We start from the raw sequence: 22,073 nt of genomic DNA, 5'->3' as shown, positions 1-22,073 counted from the left end.
ATCAATTTAGAATTGGTTCATGTGTAATCCATGTAAATATTTTAGTAATTGGAGGCCTTGGTTTCTCATCTGTGAGCCGAAAAGCACATATCTACCTTACAGAAAATTGTGAAGTTATGTCAGCTAATGTTTGCAAGGCAGTGAGATACAATGGTGATTGTTTTGGCATATAAAATCGTTTTCATATGAAGTAATGGGATTTAAAATGCTGTGGGTCATACAATACAAAATATGCATAGCTATCAGTTGAAAGATGTCATCCTTGTCACCATTGGAATGAAAGCTAATAACTATTATGCATTTTTCCCAAAAATTATAACAGTAAAATTATCTCCATTCTCTCCTGGCACACAGAAGTTGCACAAATCTTCTTTAGTTCAAGGACAACTAGCCCAATTCAGTTTTTAATTACTTGAACATAACAGAGAGCTTTCTCCCAATTTTAAAGGGCCAACAAGGAATATTGCCCTGCTTTTCAAAACATTTTAAAATGCTATTTTGCTTTTGTCTTGTTTCACAATAAAATGCATGGGTTTGAATCTTGAATAGCTGTCCTAAAATACATGCAGAGCTCTGATACAAAGTGGCCTAAAAGGATAAATTCTGGTTTTACTGGGTTTTGGAGTTGAACTTGATCAGAGTATTTTAGATATTTGTAATGAAGCCTAAATATACATTATATTTACAATATATAAGAAAATAATTATAGATTAAATAGATTATTTCGAATAAAATTTAAGATGTCAGTTGTAAATATTTAGTTTTAATGTTCAAGTTAACTAGTATTTCATTTGTTCCTCTACTTCACAGCTTCCAAAGGATGAAGATTTTGATAATGATTGATTTTGTCCTTGCAGCTAGCTTGATGGATGCCATTGGCAGCTCTGTAAGTTCTAGTAATTAAATTTGCCTATAGAGTTTCTTCTAAATATTTCATACCTTGTCCTCCATAGTGCTTACCATGTCTCAGTTGCATGGGATGGTAGAACCTTTGATGGAAAAGATTAGAATTCAGAACAAAACTGAAAGACTGGGGAAATAACCTCAAATGATGTTCAGTGGGGACAAGTTTCCATTAAGGAAAGAGGAAACAAATGCATAAATATACAATGGAAGAAAAATGACTGGGCAATTGCCCTGGAGAAAGTAATCCATTCAGTTTGTTACTGGATCCAACATGAAATAGGAGGCAATAGAATATCTTTGCCGAAAAAGGTATCATATGATGCATTAACAGGCACATTGTACAGAAGGCACACAAAACAGTTATACTACCATTCAGGGGTAATGCTAACTCAGAATAACACCTTTAGTTTTGAGCAGCATACTTACAGAAAGGCAAAACCCATGAACTCCTAAAGCAGTGGCTGCAAGAGTAGTATTTCTGGTCGTTGACACTCAGGATGAAGAATGTTTCTATCCTTTTCTACCTTGTCCACTTGCCATACAACTTTTTCTCAAATAAGATCCACAGCTTCATATTCTTACTTGTTCCCATGTTACTATGTTATAATTCACACTCAGAAACAATGATCAAAGCTCCTTCACTTCTAGCTCCCAAAACCTTCTGCTATGTATTCTGCATCTCCAACAAAAACCCTAACACACACACACGCACACATTTACTCCACTGCTTAAAATAATTCTAACCTCACCAGTCCTGTACTGCCTGTCTTGGCTGTCCTTCCTAGTTTGATATTTAGGTCCTAACTAGCAGGGACCTGGGAGATAGAATTGTTGATTCGTAATTGCCTAGATGGAAGTGGTTGCTGAATTTACAACTAGGTGCGCATCATTGTTTGTGGCTTACTTTATCTTATGGAAGCCTTTTGTTCAGATGAGTAGCTCTATAGGGGCAGAATAGGAAGCACCTGCCTCTGTAATCACTTCTGCTTAGTGGAGAAAGATATTACTAATTTTTATAGAAGCCTACTGAGAAAAAGGCATTACAATGAAATGCATTAGCTTTCTTTTGATTTTTCATTTGGAATATTACGGGTTTTAGCTGACCCTGTGACTAAAAACTGAGAATATTCTGAAATTTTTCTCTTAAGTTTTCACATTTTATCTCATTAAAACACTAACCTCAATAGAGATTTTTTGAAGCTCATTTAAATTCTAAAAATATAGGAAATAACAAGTAAAAAATGTGTATTTTTATAGTTTTCATAAAGTATTCTGAGTCTAATTTATAGCATCAATTTTAATGGAAGGTCACTAGCTGCTAAATAATTCAAACAATAATGAAATAAATATTCTGAATGCACATTAATTGCAGGCACTGGTTAAATATGAGACCACATGTCCAAGAGCAGAGCTGTCAGCAGTTGTTAGATAATTGCTTCTCAATGTGTAGTACAAACAGTCGCTTCACTGAAACAGACAGAACATGTTATGTTCAGTCTGGTTTCAATCAGTGGACATTACTGTCCACTGGAGGCAGGCACAACCAAATTCACATTTCTTTGAGTATTTCAACATTGTAATAGTTTAACTTTGGTCCATATCTAACAAAAGGAATAGCAATATGTTATAGCTGCTGACTGTTATAATCCTAGGTTACATTTTGCTTATATATTACTGTAGTTGTGCACTGGTTTAACTCCAATGTTTTTAAAAGAGTGAAAAAGTGTAGTAGTGCATTAAAAGAACAGTCTGGTAACCTGCAGATCTAAAAGCCACGCTGATCCACCCTGAAGTTACACAGCTAACTTGTGATTGTCCCATGGGAAAAATAGGTGTGGAATTCCAAATATGAGAATTGTGTTTTTGCTGTGCAGCAGCAAAGTGTAATGGGATTTGTCTGGAGTTGACAAAAAGAGACGTCAGTGAGGAGGCTGGAGTCAGGGAGAGGAAGCAAAGTATCAGATACCAGTACTTTTCATATGTATGTTACTTTCAAAACTCTATTTCTGCTCAGTCATTTCTTTCTTATGGTGTAGTTACTCAGTATGGCTGGTGACTTACTATTTACCAGCACTGTGAGCTTAAATCCTTTTCATCAGGAAATTGCTATATGTAATGTAGATATATTACTGTTCACCCCATAATGAGTGTATTGTCTGTAAAGCAGATGAGAATCAGATCAGTGTTAGTTTTTCATTTTCATGAAGTAATTCACAATTTTTAAGTAAACAAAAAGAAAAGATCAATTTAAAATGCAAAGTTAAGAATAACATTGTCGTGGTTTAACCCTAGCCAGCAACTAAACACCACGCAGCTGCTTGCTCACTCCCCCACCCCCAGGTCAGATGGGGGAGAGAATTGGGAGGGCACAAGTAGGAAAACTCATGGGTTGAGATAAAAACAGTTTAATAACTGAAACAGAACAAAGTAGAACAGTAGTAATAATAACAACAACAACAATAATAGAATATACAAAGCAGGCGATGCACAATGCAACTGCACACCACCCGCTGACTGATGCCCAGCCCGTCCCCAGAGCCGCGAATCCCCCCTTCCCAGACCATACCTCCTAGTTTATATACTGAGCATGACGTCATAGGGTATGGAATACGCCCTTGGCCAGTTGAGTCAGCTGTCCTGGCTGTGCTCCCTCCTGGCTTCTTGTGCACCCGGCAGAGCATGGGAAACCAAAAAGTCCATGACCAGTGCAAGCACTACTTAACAACAACTAAAGCATCAATGTGCCATCAACATTCCTCTCATACCAAACCCAAAACACAGTGGCCACACCAGCTACTAGAAGGAGAATTAATTCTATCCCAGTCAAAACCAGGACAAATATTTAGAGACATAGCCTGTTGCAGACTTGTGTTTAATTTGATTCAAAGAAAAGGACCTTTTATGGTGGTATATGAAGAGTGTCATACTGAATTTAGATATCAAGTTTTTCTAAGGTACGATAATATTCTGTACTTTTGCTATATAATTTAATCACAGTAGGAGAATGGCTTTTAGCAGTATGAAAAGGTGAAGTGATAGATGCATTTTCACTACACCTGAAAGAAACGCACTTAGCTGCCTGTAGCTGCCTCTCCTTAAATGCGCAGACTCCTGCTCTGTCCAGAACTGAAAGTAGCTCTTCATGCCACCTGTTAAAGAGACTACCCAGCTGAAGTATTGCTTGTGAAATTGCAAGGGCCTGACCACAGGGGCCACCATTTCCAAGATCACCCAGCTCTTTCCTAAGGTATCTTAATGATGTTCTCCAAGGTTGTGAGTACTGAGTTAAGCCTCATACAGGCTAATCTTCTCAATAAACAAACATTGCAGTAAAACTGGTAAGTGTGGCATGGTGAATACTTTATCTCTCTTAACGTAATATGATTAGGATTAATATATGGTCTGACTGTTAACATGGGGTTTGACAGCTTTACTTCTATAGTTAGCATTAGCTCGTCAGGGTGATCCTCGAAATATTTTTTTTATGATTTATTCACTCTTCCTCAACCCGCCTATGCAGCTCTCCGGTTCTCTGTAATTTTTTGTATGCACTTGGGACTAGTATGAGAATTTGCAGAGACTTTCAAGGAAGCCTCTTCTGAATTTCCCAATTCAGCTCAGCTTTTGTGAAGGGTTTATATGAAGCTGCAGATACAAGTTGAGACAGCCACCCTGGAAAGACTGCATAATAGTGCATCCTTTCTTTGTAATATGCAACATGTCACACATTAACCGGTGCTTATGGTCAAATAACATTCCTCTAGGCCACTGTAGCAAGTTAGTCTCTGTTTGCGCATATATTTTAAGTATTTTCTTCTCTCATTTCCTGCTAGAAGAAAAGGAGGGTATGCTAGCGATCTCGTATAGCTATCAACAACTGAAAAAGATTTTCAAGGGAGTATTCTTAAATAAGATAGGACTCTAGGGATATTAGGTCATTGACTGCTTTGTTTATTCTTCTAAAAATTTCAGTGTTTGGTAAACATGCCTCTCACTTTACAGCTCCTCGTTGTGGTCAAGCATCTTAATGGCTTCTCAGGACCTGGTTGTAAGCACACAGTTGGAGTTTGCAGACACACCTGCTGTCAAAGCAGCCTGACATGGGCAGCCCAAACCCAGAGAGGCAGTTGAACCTTTTTCTCTCGAACAGGTCACTGACAAACTGCCTAGTCCTGCCACGTGTATATTCCCCATTCTTTTATTCTACCATGTATATTAGATTGCAGTTAAGTATGAATTAAAGCAAGCATCTGATACACTTCAGAAGCAGTTAATGCGGAGGCCTATATTCAGGATTGTTCTGCAAAGTCAGAACAATCAAAATCAACAGATTTTTCAGCGTGACTAAATATTGCAGGCAAATGGAACATGATGACTAGGAACCATTTTACTGAACTCATGGACATAGATTCTTTTGTCTTCAAATACTCTCTTGAATTGTCTCTAGTTCATTTGTCTATTTGTTGAAAGTTAATTGCATCCTCTCTAGTGAAAAAGCAATGGGGTCTGGGTATCTGCAACATTTGTTTCTATCAGAAATAACAGGTCGTAGTCATGACACGATTTATATGGGTGTTCCTTGACAGTAGCAGAAGTTTCTTTGCTTTTTAACTGGTACCACAAATTAATAATGAAAAAATGTGTATGTAGTAGAGTCATAAAATGCAGATTCTAATTAATACTGTTAGTTTAATTCACAAAGTCTATTCTTGGAGTTGTGGTGACTGGTACTGCAAGGAAGTCAGTCTAATCAGAACTGTGTTTGTGTTGCATAGAAACTTACAGAATGGTATCAGCTTTTCAGATAGAAGAAAAAAAAATCACTGCAGCAAGAAGATGACAAGAAACATTTTGGTGGGAGTGTTCATGGAATATAGGTGAAGCCTGAGCCTTATACAAATGAAAGTATGCGGATGCCACTGGAGGTGCACTTCAGTATGCTACTTCAGACCTCTCTATAGCTCAGTGTGATACGGCAATGCTCTAAGATATCAGCGATTCCATACGGATGGCAAATGTTACAGGTCTACATCCTTAGCTCATGTAAATAATGTTGCCCTATGAATAAGGTTGCACCAATTTAGAACTACTGCATATTTGATCTTGCATATCAGATTTCCAAGAGGTTGCCCTTTGATTTTGCTTTTACAGTGCTAGTTGTGCTCTTGTGCAACCATCATAGCTACTAAGCCCTGTTTCCACATATAAAATTGCAGACACAATGTAACTGATGCAAAACCTCATCTCACATTTGTAAAATGTATCATAAAACCCCAAAGGCTTTTTTCCCCATGTTGAAATCAAATTTATTTAATATCTATTTGAAACTGTACAGGCTGTTTTAATTTAAGCTCCCTAAATTGAGTTCTGTTCACTTTGGCTATTTCACCATAGTCATTAATCTAAAAACAATTATTTACTGCTCTGCGTACATCCAGCATGTCAGAATTTGGAGTATTTAGTCCGGCTCTCTTGTCATGTATCCATACTTGCACCAGGGGGAAATGAGTGCTAGGTATTACCATATCAGAATCGACACATTTCTCACCCACACTGCATGGGAAAATTAAGTGTACAAGTCACAGCACAATATTGACTTTAAGTTTTTAACTTTTTTTTTCATGCATATTCGCAGCTTCTTAGGGACTATTTATTTTAGCATGCCAAAAATAAGCTTGAAACCTTACAATATTTATGTTGGCAATGTTAAGATTCTTAGCGTAAGAAGTGTGTAATCTAAAAGCATTTGAAAAATACACAATGAAGTTGAAAACGTATCAGTGTGGACTGTATTTCTTTAAAACTCTGGAATTTTAGAACCTTCACAGTGTTAGTAGCAGGCCTCACTGGATAGTAAATCTCTGTACCTGGCAGGTGATAGAGAATAAGCAATCTTTATAATAGGGTCTGTACTATAGTGTTTTTCCCTAAAGTCCCCTTGGCATGTTTGCAGTGAGAGCTGGTAGTTATAGCCACTAAAGAGAAGTCTCTTTGGAAAGCAGGTATATGTTTGGACACTCTGTAATATGCAAAATCATTTTAAATAGAGGTAGCAATTGAGGTGGAAGTCAACATAGTGTCTGTAGGAAACTGTGACCAAAATGTTTTATTCAAGGTAAATTTTATTTATGGTTTGTTTGGTTGTTTTTTTGTGTCACATGTTAAACATGACAAAAAATCGTTGATTTTACAATAAGATATGTTTTCCTCTATAGGATGTACAGAACTGTTTTCAAGAGCAGATTCGACTTCAGGGCCAGGTGAGGCTTCTGGAACATCGTGTGAAACAGCAGCAGTTAAAAATTATACAGCTTTTAGAGAAGAAAGAGATTCAGTACCGTGACAGAGGAGATGAAAACAGTGTCATTGACTTGGGAGGAAAAAGACAGTATTCAGGTTAGAAATGAAGCTATTCTTTTCATTTCCATTCATTGCAATGATACCCAGAAGCTTTAGCACAATTGTGCCCATTGACTTATTGTTTTAAAAGCTCATAGAAAACTGTTTGTTTAAACCACAGTGTTCAGCTTTTACCTAGGCCTGCTGCTGCAGGGAAAAATTGTTAATGTCACACGGTATGAATCAAATCAGGATTGAAGCGGTTTATTGATTTATTAATAGCATATAATTAAAAAACAATCAGTGAACAATAAATTCAGAATAAATAGCAGTACAACAGATAAAAGCCAATAGTAGACATTTACAAAATGTTAATAAACAGTTACAGATTTCTAAACACCCTTCTTTGACTAATCTCAAAAGGTTCTATCCCACAGGGTCAGTTCACTTTCACACATCCACAGGGTCGCATGGGTTACAAGCACACACCGACTCTGTTCCGATCTGTAAAGTCCCTGAGACATCCATATTTACACACATAAGCCTGGCATAATTACATCTGCATCTCACTTTAATAATATTCTGTATGTTGCACCATTTTGACTAATTTAGGTTCAGCTCAGGACATCACAGCTTCTAAAATACTGGTTTTAAGTTGTTTTTGTAATCTCACCAGCATGCTGGTGGTGATCTGATCCCTCTGCATTGAAAGAAAGCTAAGTGTGTTAGCCCATAGTAGCTGGAGTGAGGCCCAATCTCTTAAAATAATAAAACGCCATCCAAACCAACAGTTGGATTGAAAATACAATTTGGGGGTCTGATTCTTGGATGGTGTTCATTTCTAGTTGTTCAATGCTAGAGAGTCTAAACTTCTATAATTTTTAATAGCCTTGTTTGAGTATACTTCTAGTGTTTATGCTTCTGTAAGAAATCACAACATATTAGAAGGCATTAAATATAATAAAGCACCGTTAAAATGAAATTAAAAGCAGTTGTAAGTCTGACTTTAAATTTTAGCTGTATATTTATGTATTCAGCATCCTGGAATACTTTTTTTTATTGTTATGGCTGACTCATTTGTTACTGGAAAAGATTATTAAAACCACATTTAGCTGAAAGGTATTTGTCCTTTCTTAGCATATGCCTCAGTTTATTTTCTTAAAATGTCATTCTAAATAACAGATCTCAGTTGTTCCAGTTTCTGATGATTATTTTTTCCATTATTTTTTCACTGTCCTTATAACTTGGAAAATGCTTTTCCCTGGTGATACTACATTATTTCATTCAAACTGCTGTAGCATTTTAATGTCAACAGAGCTGGATAATTTGGGGTTAGATAGTGAGGGAGAAATTCCACACTATATACACTTGCTAAAAATTAAAATATGCTTAGGTGTTTTGCTAACCTACTAAGAAAATAATGGATAAGAAAAGCTATTTTCTATAAGCTAATCAAACACTCTTTAGAAAGACAACTTAGCTGTTATTTAAATCATGTTTTCTATTAGAGTTTATTCAAATCCTGGCATAGCTATTTGTTTTCAGTATAAAGTGTTTATTTTCTATGGCTAATCTTCACTGACACTTTCACTGAGAAGAAATATAGTAGTTCAGAAAGTTCCAAACTGGCCTGGAAGTTCAGCCAACGTGTTCATAAATGTTTCGGGGAAAATCTTACAGTTAATCAGCCCTACCTTCGCCAGGAAAAATAGAAATGTTGAATATTACACGTCTTTCCTGCATGACTGCTTGATGGTAGATTACATATAAACAAAGAACTCCTTTCATTTCTTAACTCCTAGAGGAAAAAAGATAAGATTATACAATTACATTGCTATTGTATTTTCACGAGCTCTGAATTTTGTCATTGCTGTAAATGCTGATTAGTCATTAACATCAATGGAGACCAGACCGTAAATGGTATCAAGCCAAAGTGGTATCATTTTACACATACATTGCACTTTTTGGGGGTAGTCTTCTGTGTATTTTTGCTCCTGTTTCATACAAGGGACAAGAGTATCAGGTCCAGCAGTAGTTTCCCTTTTCCATACTCTTTTTTTTGGCAGTTCTCCTATGGACTTTCTGGACATAGAAGTACATGTTTGTTTTTAAAGGTTACTGTGTGTTTTATATGTAGAGAAGTTATATGATTGTAACAGGATTCTAATGTGGATTATATAATTGTAAATTAAAAGTGACACTACTTAAACCAGAGGAATTATTTTGCTAGTCAAATGAAACAAAAATGATAGTTTTTAAAGTGGAAAAAAGATTCTTTTAAAGAAATGTCAAAATAATTACAGCTCAATAAAGTTTTAAAGCAACACAAATACAAGAAAATGCCCAAAAGTCATAAAAATGTGTTTGCAGAGGTATTTCCTTTGTATTAGCCTGGTTCATACATGACTCTCATATGACGTGACTTGATTGTTATTCTGTTGATTGTTATTTCTGTTATTGACTTGATATCTGATTTTGCCAGTAAGTATAGGACTAAAAAAACTGTGTCAAATGAATCTTTTGTGAACAGATTGTGCAGAAATCTACAATGACGGCCATAACCAAAGTGGATTTTATAAGATGAAACCTATCCAGAGTCCTACTGAATTCCTTGCCTTCTGTGACATGTCTGAAGGGGGTGGTTGGACTGTTTTTCAGAGACGTTCTGATGGCAGCCAGAATTTTGATAGGTAGGTACTGGACTTAGTCCTTAAAATTGGAAACAAAGTGGAAAAACATTAAACCAGGTGCAGCTAAGCAAAATCTTAACTTTAGAATTATATGAGTAAGTTGTTATCTCAGATAAAAGGGAGGAATGATTATTCTGTGGGACAGCCTCCAGATGAGATACCACTTCTGGCTCTGTCTCTCTTCCGGGAGACATCTCTTCTAGGCTTTTTCTGACAGCTTATGCATTTTACATGAGGACACTTCAATGTCAAATGCATTAACAATTGTTGGAGCAAGAACTCTTAATGACAAGTAAAGGACTACCTTGTCTTTTGCAAATAGTAAAAATCTAAAGAAGTATAAACATAAGCAATCTGCTTGAACTGAAATACCATCAGCAAACAAATATGAGAGAAACCCACCACAGAGTAATTTGTAGCTCATGGTAAAATGCCTCTAGGAAAGCTAAGATGGGTGAGAACTTGGTTTGTGGACACCTAACCTCCTTGCTTTTGCCAAGACTCAAGCATTTTTTGGGAAATGTCCAGAAGTGAAATTCTTGGTGCTGTGAGACTTGAATATAAAAAACTACAAATATTTACAGATATTAGAAGCAACAAGAAGGTTTTTAGAAGCTCTGCTTTGCCCAATTTGCTTTTCAGTTATCTGCATCCTTCTGTGGATTTGTGTCTTACCTGTGTTATAATTACTGTAACTAACTTTACAATACCCTCATGAAATAGAGAAGCGATCCCCAGAGAGGATGAAAAACTGCAATCCAGCTAAGAAAACTTTGCTATTCCTATTTTATGAAATATGGTCAGACAAGCTACAGTAGAAATCTGTAGCAGTTTACACTTGTTACCACCACACACCACCCATTCTTCTCCTTTACCAGAGACTAACGGCTACTTAAGTCACAGAGGCTGTTTTCTCTTGTGACTGCCTGTCCACAGCCTAATACTTTCACCCATTGGTTGAAGTATGGTTGCTTCTCATCAAGGAAATAGATCATATTTTTGTCCCGATTAGAAGATGTCATGAAACCAAAACCACTGAGAAAGTATTTCAAAGCCACTGTAGACAGGGAAAAGATTCAATGCTTTCAGGATACACATTAATTCTTGAAACTACACACCAGTATGAGTTCAAAAATTGTTAGAATCAGTCAATAAGTCAAAGCCAGAAACAGCTCAATTTATAAAATTATATATCCAGCTGGAGGAGTTTCACAGCTTAATCAAATCACAGAAAATAAAGAAACAATGCTTGTGGTACACCTACACATTCACTTAGATCCCCTGGATTTAACCAGGAAAAATGTTTTCACTTCGGGTAAATTGTGCTATACCAGAGATTGGACTGAGCTAATGTGTTTTCCTCTGGTCTTAAAATGTGTTAATCTTAAACCACTTTGAATGTATCTCTTAAGACTGTTCTTCAGCCTGGGATTCAGTGACCAATGTAGTGTGGGATTCAGCCTTTCACATGTGAAAAATAGAAATAAATTCTGTGAAGATCAACAATGTACATAAGATAATAAAGTCTAAGATATTTGTTTATTAATGTTCCTGTATTTAATGAACCTACAAAGAGTTTAGCAAAGGACTACCAAGATGATCAAGGGCTGGAGCACTTGCCTTATGAGGACAGGCTAAGATTTGTTCAGCTTGGAGAAGAGATGGCTTCAGCAGAACCTAATAGTAGCCTGCCTGTACCTGCAAGGAGGTTACTAAGAAAACAGAGCAGTTTGAGAGCTTGTTGAGTAAACAGGCTCTTCACAGTGGTGTCTGGTGGGAGGATGAGAGACAACGTACATAAGTTGAAACAATAGAGGTTCAGACTGGATATAAGGAAAAACTTTCTCACTGTGAGAACAGTCAGCAGATTGCCCAAAGAGGATGTGCAGTCTCCATCCTTGGAGGTTTTCAAGACCTGACTGGACAAGCCCTGAGCAACGTGGTCTGATCTCATGGCTGACCCTGCCTTGAGCAGGACATTGGACTAGATTGCTTCCTGAGGTTCCTTCCAATCTGAATTATTCTGTGGTCTATGATTGTATGATAAACATCCAAGCAAACTTGCTTTTTTGATAAATTAGTTATTTATACTCCTTTCAGAGTCTGGACTGACTATGAAGAAGGCTTTGGAAATTTTGTTTTGACAAATGGTGAATATTGGCTTGGAAATAAAAATCTTCATTATTTGACTAACCAAGGTAAGATTTGTATTGTAACAATAGTATTCTATTGTTTCTGTTTCTTTGCTCTTTTCGGGCCATTTTTTGTTACCCTTTTTGTTAGCATAAATCCTGAGTTCTGTTGTTAGTCTGCATGGACTTCTCCAAGTTTCAGAACAAAACACATTTGAATATATGTTTTCTAACAAAAGGTTCAAAACTGTCATTGGGCCACTGGCATGCAGGGAGCCCCTGCAAAACAGGGAACAGTAGACAGGAGTATACCTTAAAATAATTGTCTCTACCCATTTCACAGTCAGCATCACTAACAGTCCAGAGTCAGGTAGTATGCTGTTCCAATTCGTTTAGTCAGGGCTTTACATGTCTGCATAGGCTATTACATGAAGGTAAATCTAGGCCTGTCCTCTTGATTAGGCTAGTCTTAGAAAGCTATTTCCATCTTTCTAATAGTCATTCAGTCTAAGATAACTTCTGCTTTGCTGTAGAATGCTGGATATGCAAAATTTACCCATTGACTTAGCCAGCTAATTCATATGGAAAGCAATGCCATCAGGATGTGGTCTTAGTTTAACTCTTTTATCTTCAGAGTATAAAAATCTAATTTTCTCAGGTGTACACTTATTGATTGATTCCCATTATCCTTTCATTACCACCTCAAAGACCTTACTAAAATATAAAGCCCATAAGGCCATTTTTTTTAGATGTTTTTTTGTCTACACTTGAAAATCTGTATTGGAATAATTCTAAAATTTTCTGAGCTGAATCAGGTGATTAAATACAAAGAATAGCAATATATGCTTTAATATGCATAAAGAAAGAAGATAAAAAACCATAAAATATGCTCTTGATGATACAGATAAGAGTCATGATAAAAACATAATTAGTGTTTTAATCTTCTATTATATAATACTCTGTTCTGAAAAGTAGTGAGATAGGCTAGTTTAACCAAAATAATTTGTGTTGTTATTTCTTAAGGGAACTATACTTTAAGAATTGATCTAGCTGATTTTGAAGGAGAACGGCGTTTTGCACAATATGCAAGATTCGGAGTTGCAGGTGAAGAGGTAATAAAATATTAAATAATGACTAGAGGTTTTAATGAAAATGTGGATTCTGTAGACAGACAATAAACATACAGGTTCCCTAATTTTCATAAAGGTTTATGTAGAACCTTATTATCATATTTTCTTTCTTATAAATGCTTGGAATTTTCAAATATGTAATAATAGTGGTTTACGTTGATACATCAATTTCACACTTTCTGTAAGATGTATGAATCATTTGGTTTAGCAGCCATGGATAAAAGCAGTTTTTCTATTTGTGTTGATATTACCAACAATAATGGTACATGATATTCTGATTTGTTAATATATACTGCAAACTAACTCTAATATTGTTTTTATTGTGTCATTTACACATAAGGTTATTACCAAATTTTGCCCCTGGTAAGCATCTTTACACCCCTTCATTATCTAGTACACAGTGTTTAAGTGGCATGACATTTCTGAGCATAAAAGTAGTAGCAAATGTAACAGATTAGTTTCCTCTGTGGTTTCACTCTCTGACATGCTAAAGGTTAAAGGCATATTGGATTACTTTTTTTTTTCCCTTTCTTCACATTTTTCATTAGCATTCTTATGAGATGAGCTGTGGTGAATACTCTGGCACAGCTGGTGATTCCCTTACTGGTGGATTTCACCCTGAAGTCAAATGGTGGGCTGATCATCGAGGAATGAAATTCAGTACTAGAGACAGGGACAATGACAACTATGAAGGGAACTGCGCTGAAGAGGAAAAGGCTGGCTGGTGGTTTAACAGGTATGTTGATTTTATATCAGTATTGTCAACTATTCTGCTTCATGTGTATTCATACAATAATAACATATGGTAGAAGATAGGATTGGCATAGTTTATGATATTTGCAATCTGCCCTTAACCCCTACCAGAGATCTCAGTGCTGGTAAGACTGAGACTCACCTTAGAAGGGACAGCGCCTACTTCATAGCTGGTCTGTGATAAAGGTATTTGCCATAGGCTTTGGTCGTCTTTGTTATCAGACAGTAAGGAGAAGATAATTCTGCCCCTTTAAGGTAACCGGTTTTTACATAAGTAGGTCATATAGAGTTTGCAGGTGTATCCCTGTTGTACTTCATTCTTGCATTTCTCCTGCATTGCACTAGACCAGATATGGCAGTACTACAGAATATCTGACAAGTTAAGCTAGTGCCAGGTTATTAAGCCTCATTTTTTTCACCTCAGTTCACAGCGTCTCACTCTTGTTATTCCTTCTATATCAAGATGGGAATGCATCCACTCAGTTTCTGTCAGTGAGCATGACTGGACTGAGAAGATTTTTTAAATATGGTTCAGTAAAAGAATTTTAAAATCCTACTTACATACAAAATACCAATTCAAAAAGAAAGGATAAAACTGGTAGCCTTGGCACTGTCTGTATAAGCAGCTATGTTGTTTCCCTTAATTAATTAGATAAATATAGCCATGAAGAGAAACTATGCAATCTAGCTGTGTAATAGAGAGATTTAAAATACAACTCAGGGAAGCATGCTACTCTCTCACTGTGATCTCAGTTCAATTGGCAAGAGCTGCCAGGCTGGATCAATTCCATTGTTTCTCTCTGTTGTGTCTTCCTTTGTTTCTGTTTTTTAACTCCTCATTTTCCAAATTCTGTTTCCATAACTAGTCTGTGACTAAGTTAGCTGATATGATTTAGCTGTTAACTCAGTGTTTCACAATTCATTACTTATTTTAACACATTTTAATATATTTGCATGGACAGTAGGTCAGCAGAATGTTTGAGACATGGAAAAAAATTACATGTAGACAAAGTTTTTTTGCAGTTCTCATGAAAGCTAAGATAAAAAAGGGAAAGGCAACTGTGTTGGAGATCCTTTTCCCATGAAATCAGAACTTTTGTGGATTTAGAGGAATATCTAGACCTCAAGTAACATAAAATTCTGATACCATACTGTGGAGTTCATTAAGAGTGAATCACCGATCACTTTTAGTCAACTGCATACATTTTTGGTCTTTTAAAAACTTTTTTTTTAAAAATATTGGATTGGTCTGGACAAAAGAATGACCCCTTTGCAAAAGTAGCTGTACAGCAGAACTTGACAGTTATTAATACCTTGTAGTTGTTGCTACATAACTACTAAAGATAGCTAACTCCTACCAGGCTAGTTCCTATTATGGCTGTATAGCTCATGCTCTTAAAGTGACAGTCTATCTGGATAATGAAAATGAGTTACTAATAGTGTTATTCTACTGCCTTGCTGCTGACTGTTTTATGTTAAGCCTAACATAAAATTGAATACTGCAAAATACTAGAAAATTTCAGTGTCCTTAAATCCTACCCAAAAGAACAGTACTGGCAGAAAAAGGAAAGCACTCAGAACACATATTTGTCATGCACAGATTAGCAAACATAGAAGGAATTAGTGCTCTTGGTTGGTTTGTAAAGGAGCTCCCAGCTATGAAGGAATTTTTTATAGACATGTCTATGCTATCTACACTAATGAAATACAGAAACACCCAGAGAATATGAATACCAACGGATGTGACACAAGTGAGGCCACATGGAAGTAGCTTAGATCTAGCTTAAAGCTACTGGTCTTGCTCCAGGTCAGCACTTGTTATCCTGGACTTCTGCAGAAAATGGCCTCTCTGCATTCTTATGTAAGCAAAGCTCTAGGGGAGATTTTCAGCTTGGATGCAAATCTACAGAGCTGGGTTCACTCTGGTACTACACCCAGGTCATAAGCTTTCCTGCACCCAGGGCATTGCAAAGATCAGTAGGTCATAACTGGTAAAAGAAGAGCTAACAAGTCTAGTTGGACATGAGCTTATTCTCTCCCCAGCACTCCCAGTTTTAGTTACACCATGCATGGATGATCACAGTGGATCTGCCAGGCATCAAGTTGGGGCCACAGATCTCACTCAGGTTTCCTGCTTTACCAATCATCCTGGAGACAGCATGTGGGGCCGTACTGGAGTCAGTAAATCCAGGCAGAATTCAAACAGTTCTTCAGGGAACCAACTCCCATATCTCCGCATCTGTCATACAGTTAAGATATAATTCAGATAAAACGTCCACAGATAATTGAGAGTTGACTGTACTTTTGAAACTATTGCAGTGCAGTTTTTTACTTTAAAAAATAGCTTATCAGAAAGAAAGGAGGAACATAGGCTAATTTTAAGGTGTTTATTGACTTGTGAATAATGAATGTTGCTTCAGAATATCATATCAGTAATCACATGCCACTTGTTTCTTTAGCATGTCCAGTTACTTCAGACTGCATCCAGTCGGTTACAGAATACTGTATATTTTTGCTATTAGTGCCTCCCAGCACTATTTAAGAGTTGTTACTGGCTGATGTTGCTGTTGACAAAATCATGTTTTGCCTGCTTCCATCAAAGGAAGTAAAAGAAGGGGTTCAGTTGATCTAGATGCAATTATGATCCTTCTAATGAAATCTGTGGTTTGATTCAAAGTAGACAGAGTGCCTGCTCAATGCAAAATTTGTATGGCTAGAAAGATTATGTCAGCTCTGATACAAATTTGTCATTCTCAAAAACAAAGTCACTTTTGATATCTGCAGTTTATAAGCTTTCAACCAACACATTACCAAAATTGAGCTTAAAAATTGTAAGCAATGAATAAGCATATATTTATGAGAATTTTCCTATGAGGCTTTTATCACAGTTTTTATTTCAGTTCTCAAAAACTGTTGTTAATGAAGTGTAATGAAGCAAAGCCAAAGAGACTAAGATTTGCCAGTAATAATATCCCTAATGTTCATTTGGACTGTTTTCTGTTTGCGTATTTTCTGAACTCTGCTTCTGAAATCCATCATGGTGTTCGACAGCTAGACATTAACACCACTTATAACAAAATACTGAATTGGCAGATAAACCAAGCTGATTCATTACAATGTGCTGCAGAAGAAACAACTGTTTTGCTCCCCATATGGTCACATAAGGATCTAAACTTCTTTCTTGTAGAAACCAAATCAGTATCAAGGTTGTGCTGGTACCTATTCAAGCCTTTTGGGTTTTGCTAGGGCTTTTGTTTGTTTGTTTGTTTGTTTTAACCACTATATTTAATGAACTGTAACAGCATTTCTGCTTCAGTGTGTTAAAGAACCAAAAAAAGATTGTTCTTTTTATAGTCAAATAAAATGCCAGCTCCGATGATCCAGTGAATTGGTATACATATGTTTAATTAGCTGTCAGATTTAATCTATTTGTAAATAGAAGTCCACAGCTGAATAGGCAAAGCGATGGTGGTATTCAGGTTTTGTGATACGAAACACCATGTGGGGTAACTGCAAAACTTACAAGGGGCTACTCCAGCACAACAAAAAGCAGCAGAGTTTTGCTTGGTGTATGCCCTGCTGCCACACATGACCTGAACAATTCTGGAATAACTCTCCACTGGAACAGATTAGCAGGCAAAACTCAGAGAGCTAGTAATGTCAGAAAACGTGTGGAAAGAACAAAAAGAACTTTTGTTTCAAAGAAGCTAAGAGCAGTTGTGCCCTAATAAAACTGTTATTTTTTAGGCGCACTGAAGTCCACAAATGCAAATTTTTGCAGCTGTCAAACTGGGCTGTTACCAACATGGTGAAATTTTTGACTCAGAGGGAAACTACAAACGGTTGCAACTTTTCGACGGGAGGCCTTATTTATGTTTTCCTTTGCTTTTCCACCAGGTGTCACTCTGCCAACTTGAACGGTTTGTACTACAAAGGCCCCTATACTGCAAAGACAGACAACGGGATTGTTTGGTACACTTGGCATGGGTGGTGGTATTCTCTGAAATCCGTTGTCATGAAGGTCAGACCAGCAGACTTTGAACCTAATATTGTCTAAGTATTTTATTAAGACGATTAAGATCTACTTAATCTTCTAGCAAATCAATCCAAATTAAAACAGATGGGCAGATTTTTGCTTCTCGTCTATATGAGAAGCATGTATAAATCTGGAATAATTCCTCTGCAGCCGCCCGTAGTTTTATGGGATGTAAATGAGAAGACAATCTGGCCTATGAATCTGTAGATACAAATAGTAGCGCTAATATGTGTACAGGATTTTTTTAAAAAGGTAGGCATTCACCTAGAAATAAGGACATCTTCATCAACATGGAGAATTTTTGGCTTCTGCAGTAACTACAAATCCTTTCACCTTTTAAAAAAAAAGTATTGTCACTGGGTTGTCTCAAAGATGAAAATGAATTGTACGTATTACAACCAAAAATTATTTAAATACAAGAGTAAGGCTGGTTTACTCAGTGGATGGAACATACTTTCTTTGGAATGATTCAAGGCTTTAGAAGTGACTTGCCTGTAAATTCCTCTGATTTATTTGTTGCATGTGTTGTGTACATAGCATACATAAAAAGCATAAAGAATGAGGCAGGGAACTGAAGGAAGAGAAGGGATGCTACCAGGCTAGAATCAGTTGAATCCAGCATACAGAAGTGGATTGTCTGTTGTTGCTGAAGCATTTCTAGGGCTGGTCACATCATTTCAATCTAACATTTTCAGATGGTCAGTAATTATGCCGTTCTTCTTCTTATGCCTTTCTTTTTTTTGGTATCATTTGGTAACAAAACCTGGACTTTAATTTATTGACATTTGGAGTTTACCAAAAGGCTAAATAACAAAAGCTGCAACTAATTTAAATGTGAGCTATGCTTTGAACATAGACTATCATAATGCATGTGTAGAGGGAAGTGTATTTCATGTGCAACTAAAATCTGGCATTTTAGAGGTTCTTAGTGCTTGACTCTCTAAATCTTTACTTTCTTTATGTATCTGTTAGTCTCCACAACTTTCCAAATTCGAATGCCCTGTTCAGTCACTTCAAAGTGGTTCTGCTTCTAAGCCTATTATCTTCTCCTTTTCCTATGTCCTTGTCTTGGCTCCCTGGGCTCTCTCCTTTTCAAGCTGCAGATCCACGTTTTTCTTGTACAAGAAAAATCATAAGAGAGACTCTGCCTACCCCTGGCTTTTGTGCCTAGCACCACAATAGACTCTAATAGCCAGTAATAACAAGAATCGCTGATTAGTGCGTGCTGCCATGGAGAAGATAGCAACACTCTCTAGAAAGCTATCTGATGAAATGTAATCCATTTCTGCTGAGCAGATGCAAATGAAGATTTTAAAAACCCCATGGATCTGAGGCAAACTTGGGCACTTTTATTTCCCTGCTTTCCTAAAATAATTTTGCTTTTGTTAATGGACTGCCAGTCTCTCTCCCTCCCTGGCAGCCAGTTTCAGTCAAGCTTAACGTAACTGAACCTAACTTTTGGCAATCTATCAGTCAATTTATATCATAGCAACTACATTGATATGAATACAGGTGAGCTGAATGGTAACTCCCTACATGGCCGTTTTTTCTCCCATTTCCATCCTCCAAACCCAAAATTTTGGCAAGAATCCTTGAAAGAATTGCATGGAATGAGGGAGAGAGGATGTGTAGAACAACTGGGAGAAAAAAGAGGAGTTCATATGAAACAGTATCACTCAATAAGATAAATCAGATTACACCTAAACAAAAAAAGCAACTTAAGCAGAGAAAAAATGGGGTTCAAGCAGCTGAAAAGGACATTATCATGTAAAAATGGTGCTGATAAAAATCTGCAGTATAGAGGTTTTGAGGTCTGTGCTTTTTGTGGTAATAGCAGGTATTCTAGATAATCCAGTCTTTTTCTTGATGTATCAATAGGGACTCTGCTAGAGATTTCTAGCCTTTATTACATCCCTGTACCGCTGCATGACAGGGCCAATGGATAGCTCTACAACTGCTTATTTGGAACCTTGTTTAATCAGTTAAACCAAATTAAATTCTGTATCTGACAGGAAGGCATACCAGCCTATGTGTGTGTATGTATATATGTATATACTTATGTACAGATATATCTATATTCAGCATTCAAAATTAAACCAGAACATTTGATATGTATTTTTATCCAATTTTATTACAGAATTTAAAATGCGTTCCTGTGTAACTCTATGAGCAGGTCTATAGGAATGGGTGATTAATAAGGATGGAAGTTTTGGAGTAGTTTAAAAAGATGTTGTAAGTACGGTATTTCCCATCATGATTTTCAAATTATTTTGCTAATCTAAGAGAAGGATTTAATTCTTTGCAAAAACATGGATGACATTATGTAGAAATTGTAAAACCCCCCTTAGTTTTTCACAGGAAAATGGAAAGATTAGCTCATGTGTTTGGAGAGTATCAAGACAGATCATATTCCACATAATTTAAATAAAAGACATGGAGGATTTAAGTACAGCAAAGTTGGATCTCTAGCACACAAAAAAGACTCTTAACGTGTAGAGATCGTGCTTTTAAAATCTGTAGTAATTTTTTTCTTTGCTGCAGCATAAATCCATCCTCTTTGCTTATGAGAGCACTAATGAACTCTCTCAGCTGAGTTAGGATGCTTTTGTCATAATCTGATGTAAATTTGACTCCCTTTCTGTATTGGAAATCATAAAATGAAGGAGGATCAAATCTTTCGTTGTACATCTTACAATGCATTTATATGTTTATTTGGACTGAATGCTCTTCAGAACAAGGACTTTGATATCCTAGCTGTCTGAAAAGCATCTAGCATATTGCTAGCAATATGCAAATACAGTATTTAATTCCCACCATATTTCTATGGCCTTTCTTTGTGTAATAAATCTTTTTGGCCACATGAAAAACATGTGAAAGTGTTGTAATTCATATAATTGTTCTCAAAGAAACAAACCCTTTATTTTCAAAAGGCAAGTTTAAATAGCTACTGGAAAAGAGAGTACAGGCTTGGAAGAAATACCGAGAAAGGGGAACCGAACCACAGCTTGCCAGGTCTGTGAACATTCCTATCATGTTCCTTTAGTTTACTCCTCACTAGCTCAAAAAGAATGAAAATGCAGCTTTTTAGATGGTCTTTTTTCTTTTCTTCAGTAGTAGGTTCTCTTTGGCAGTTTTGAAAGAGGTAGAAAGAGCAGAAAAAGTATCCAGGGAAGTATTCTGTATCTGAATTTTCAAAAATTCCTGTTTACTTCTGTCTTTTTTTTTTAAATTGTCTATTAATAGGTCAACTTAGAAAGCAAAAAACAGAGCTATTCAAAACCAGGAGGTACTTTGAAATGAATATGAGCATATGCTTGCTGTTTTCTCAGAGCAGGTCTGAGAATTGGGAAATCGGCAAGGTTTCAAGCATTCAGCCAAAATCCGTACGCAATATATGCTCAGAGAGAGAAAAGTTATCATTTTCTGTTAGTTAAAGTGCTTGTTCAAACAGAGTGTAAAACTTCATAGTGATAGTGGCTCTTTGATGCTTAATTAGTTTTTTTGAATACATAGCGTTCATTCGAAAATCATCTTTTCCAAGTATCTGAGGGCCATCTGAACCTTTGTTTAGTGCAGGATGAAATCCAGCTTGTCATTGCTACATCTTCAGTTAACTAAGACAGTTCCTCTTAATCCTACCCTAATGCTAAATGGATTGCATCAGAAACATAATGTTGATATCTAAGCATTGATTAAACAACCCTGGGGCCAAATTCATTTGTTTGTTTGCTTGCAGAACAACCAAAATATGGCCTTTGCAAAAAAACCGCTGTAGCTCAATTTTTTCTGCCCTTCCTCAGCAACTCGTAAATACCTATATGTTTCTTTTACCTCTCTCCTATACAATCTAAGCTTCCTTTCTTTCTTCTTTTCTTCCCTTCTTAATGACAGTCAGATCTTTAATCTTGCCCGTTAGTTGTGGTTTGCATACCTGTGAATGCCTGGCTTAAGGAACCTGGCTAGCTCTGAGGTTCTGCAGAAGCTGAGCAAAGGCTCTGAGGAGCTAAATGGTGTACTTAAGGCACCTAAAATGGCAGTTGGGTCTCTAAATCTATTGTGAGAATCCGTGTCCAACCTAGTTTATAAA

At 36.6% G+C, this 22,073-nt stretch overlaps 1 protein-coding gene across 1 annotated transcript; it reads left to right on the top strand.

Annotated features, from left to right (window-relative positions):
- Positions 1 to 815: 815 nt before the first annotated feature.
- Positions 816 to 20,095, top strand: FGL1 (fibrinogen like 1). Its single transcript, XM_075149181.1, has 7 exons — positions 816 to 886; positions 7,122 to 7,302; positions 9,776 to 9,935; positions 12,036 to 12,133; positions 13,091 to 13,179; positions 13,746 to 13,933; positions 17,848 to 20,095. The coding sequence occupies exons 1-7, from the start codon at positions 821 to 823 to the stop codon at positions 18,005 to 18,007; spliced, it is 942 nt and encodes a 313-aa protein (XP_075005282.1). The 5' UTR covers positions 816 to 820; the 3' UTR covers positions 18,008 to 20,095.
- The last annotated feature ends 1,978 nt before the right edge of the window (positions 20,096 to 22,073 follow it).

Source organism: Calonectris borealis, chromosome 4, assembly GCF_964195595.1.
Source record: "Calonectris borealis chromosome 4, bCalBor7.hap1.2, whole genome shotgun sequence".
NCBI classification, from domain to species: Eukaryota; Metazoa; Chordata; class Aves; order Procellariiformes; family Procellariidae; genus Calonectris; species Calonectris borealis.
This window is presented reverse-complemented; position numbering and strand designations above follow the sequence as displayed.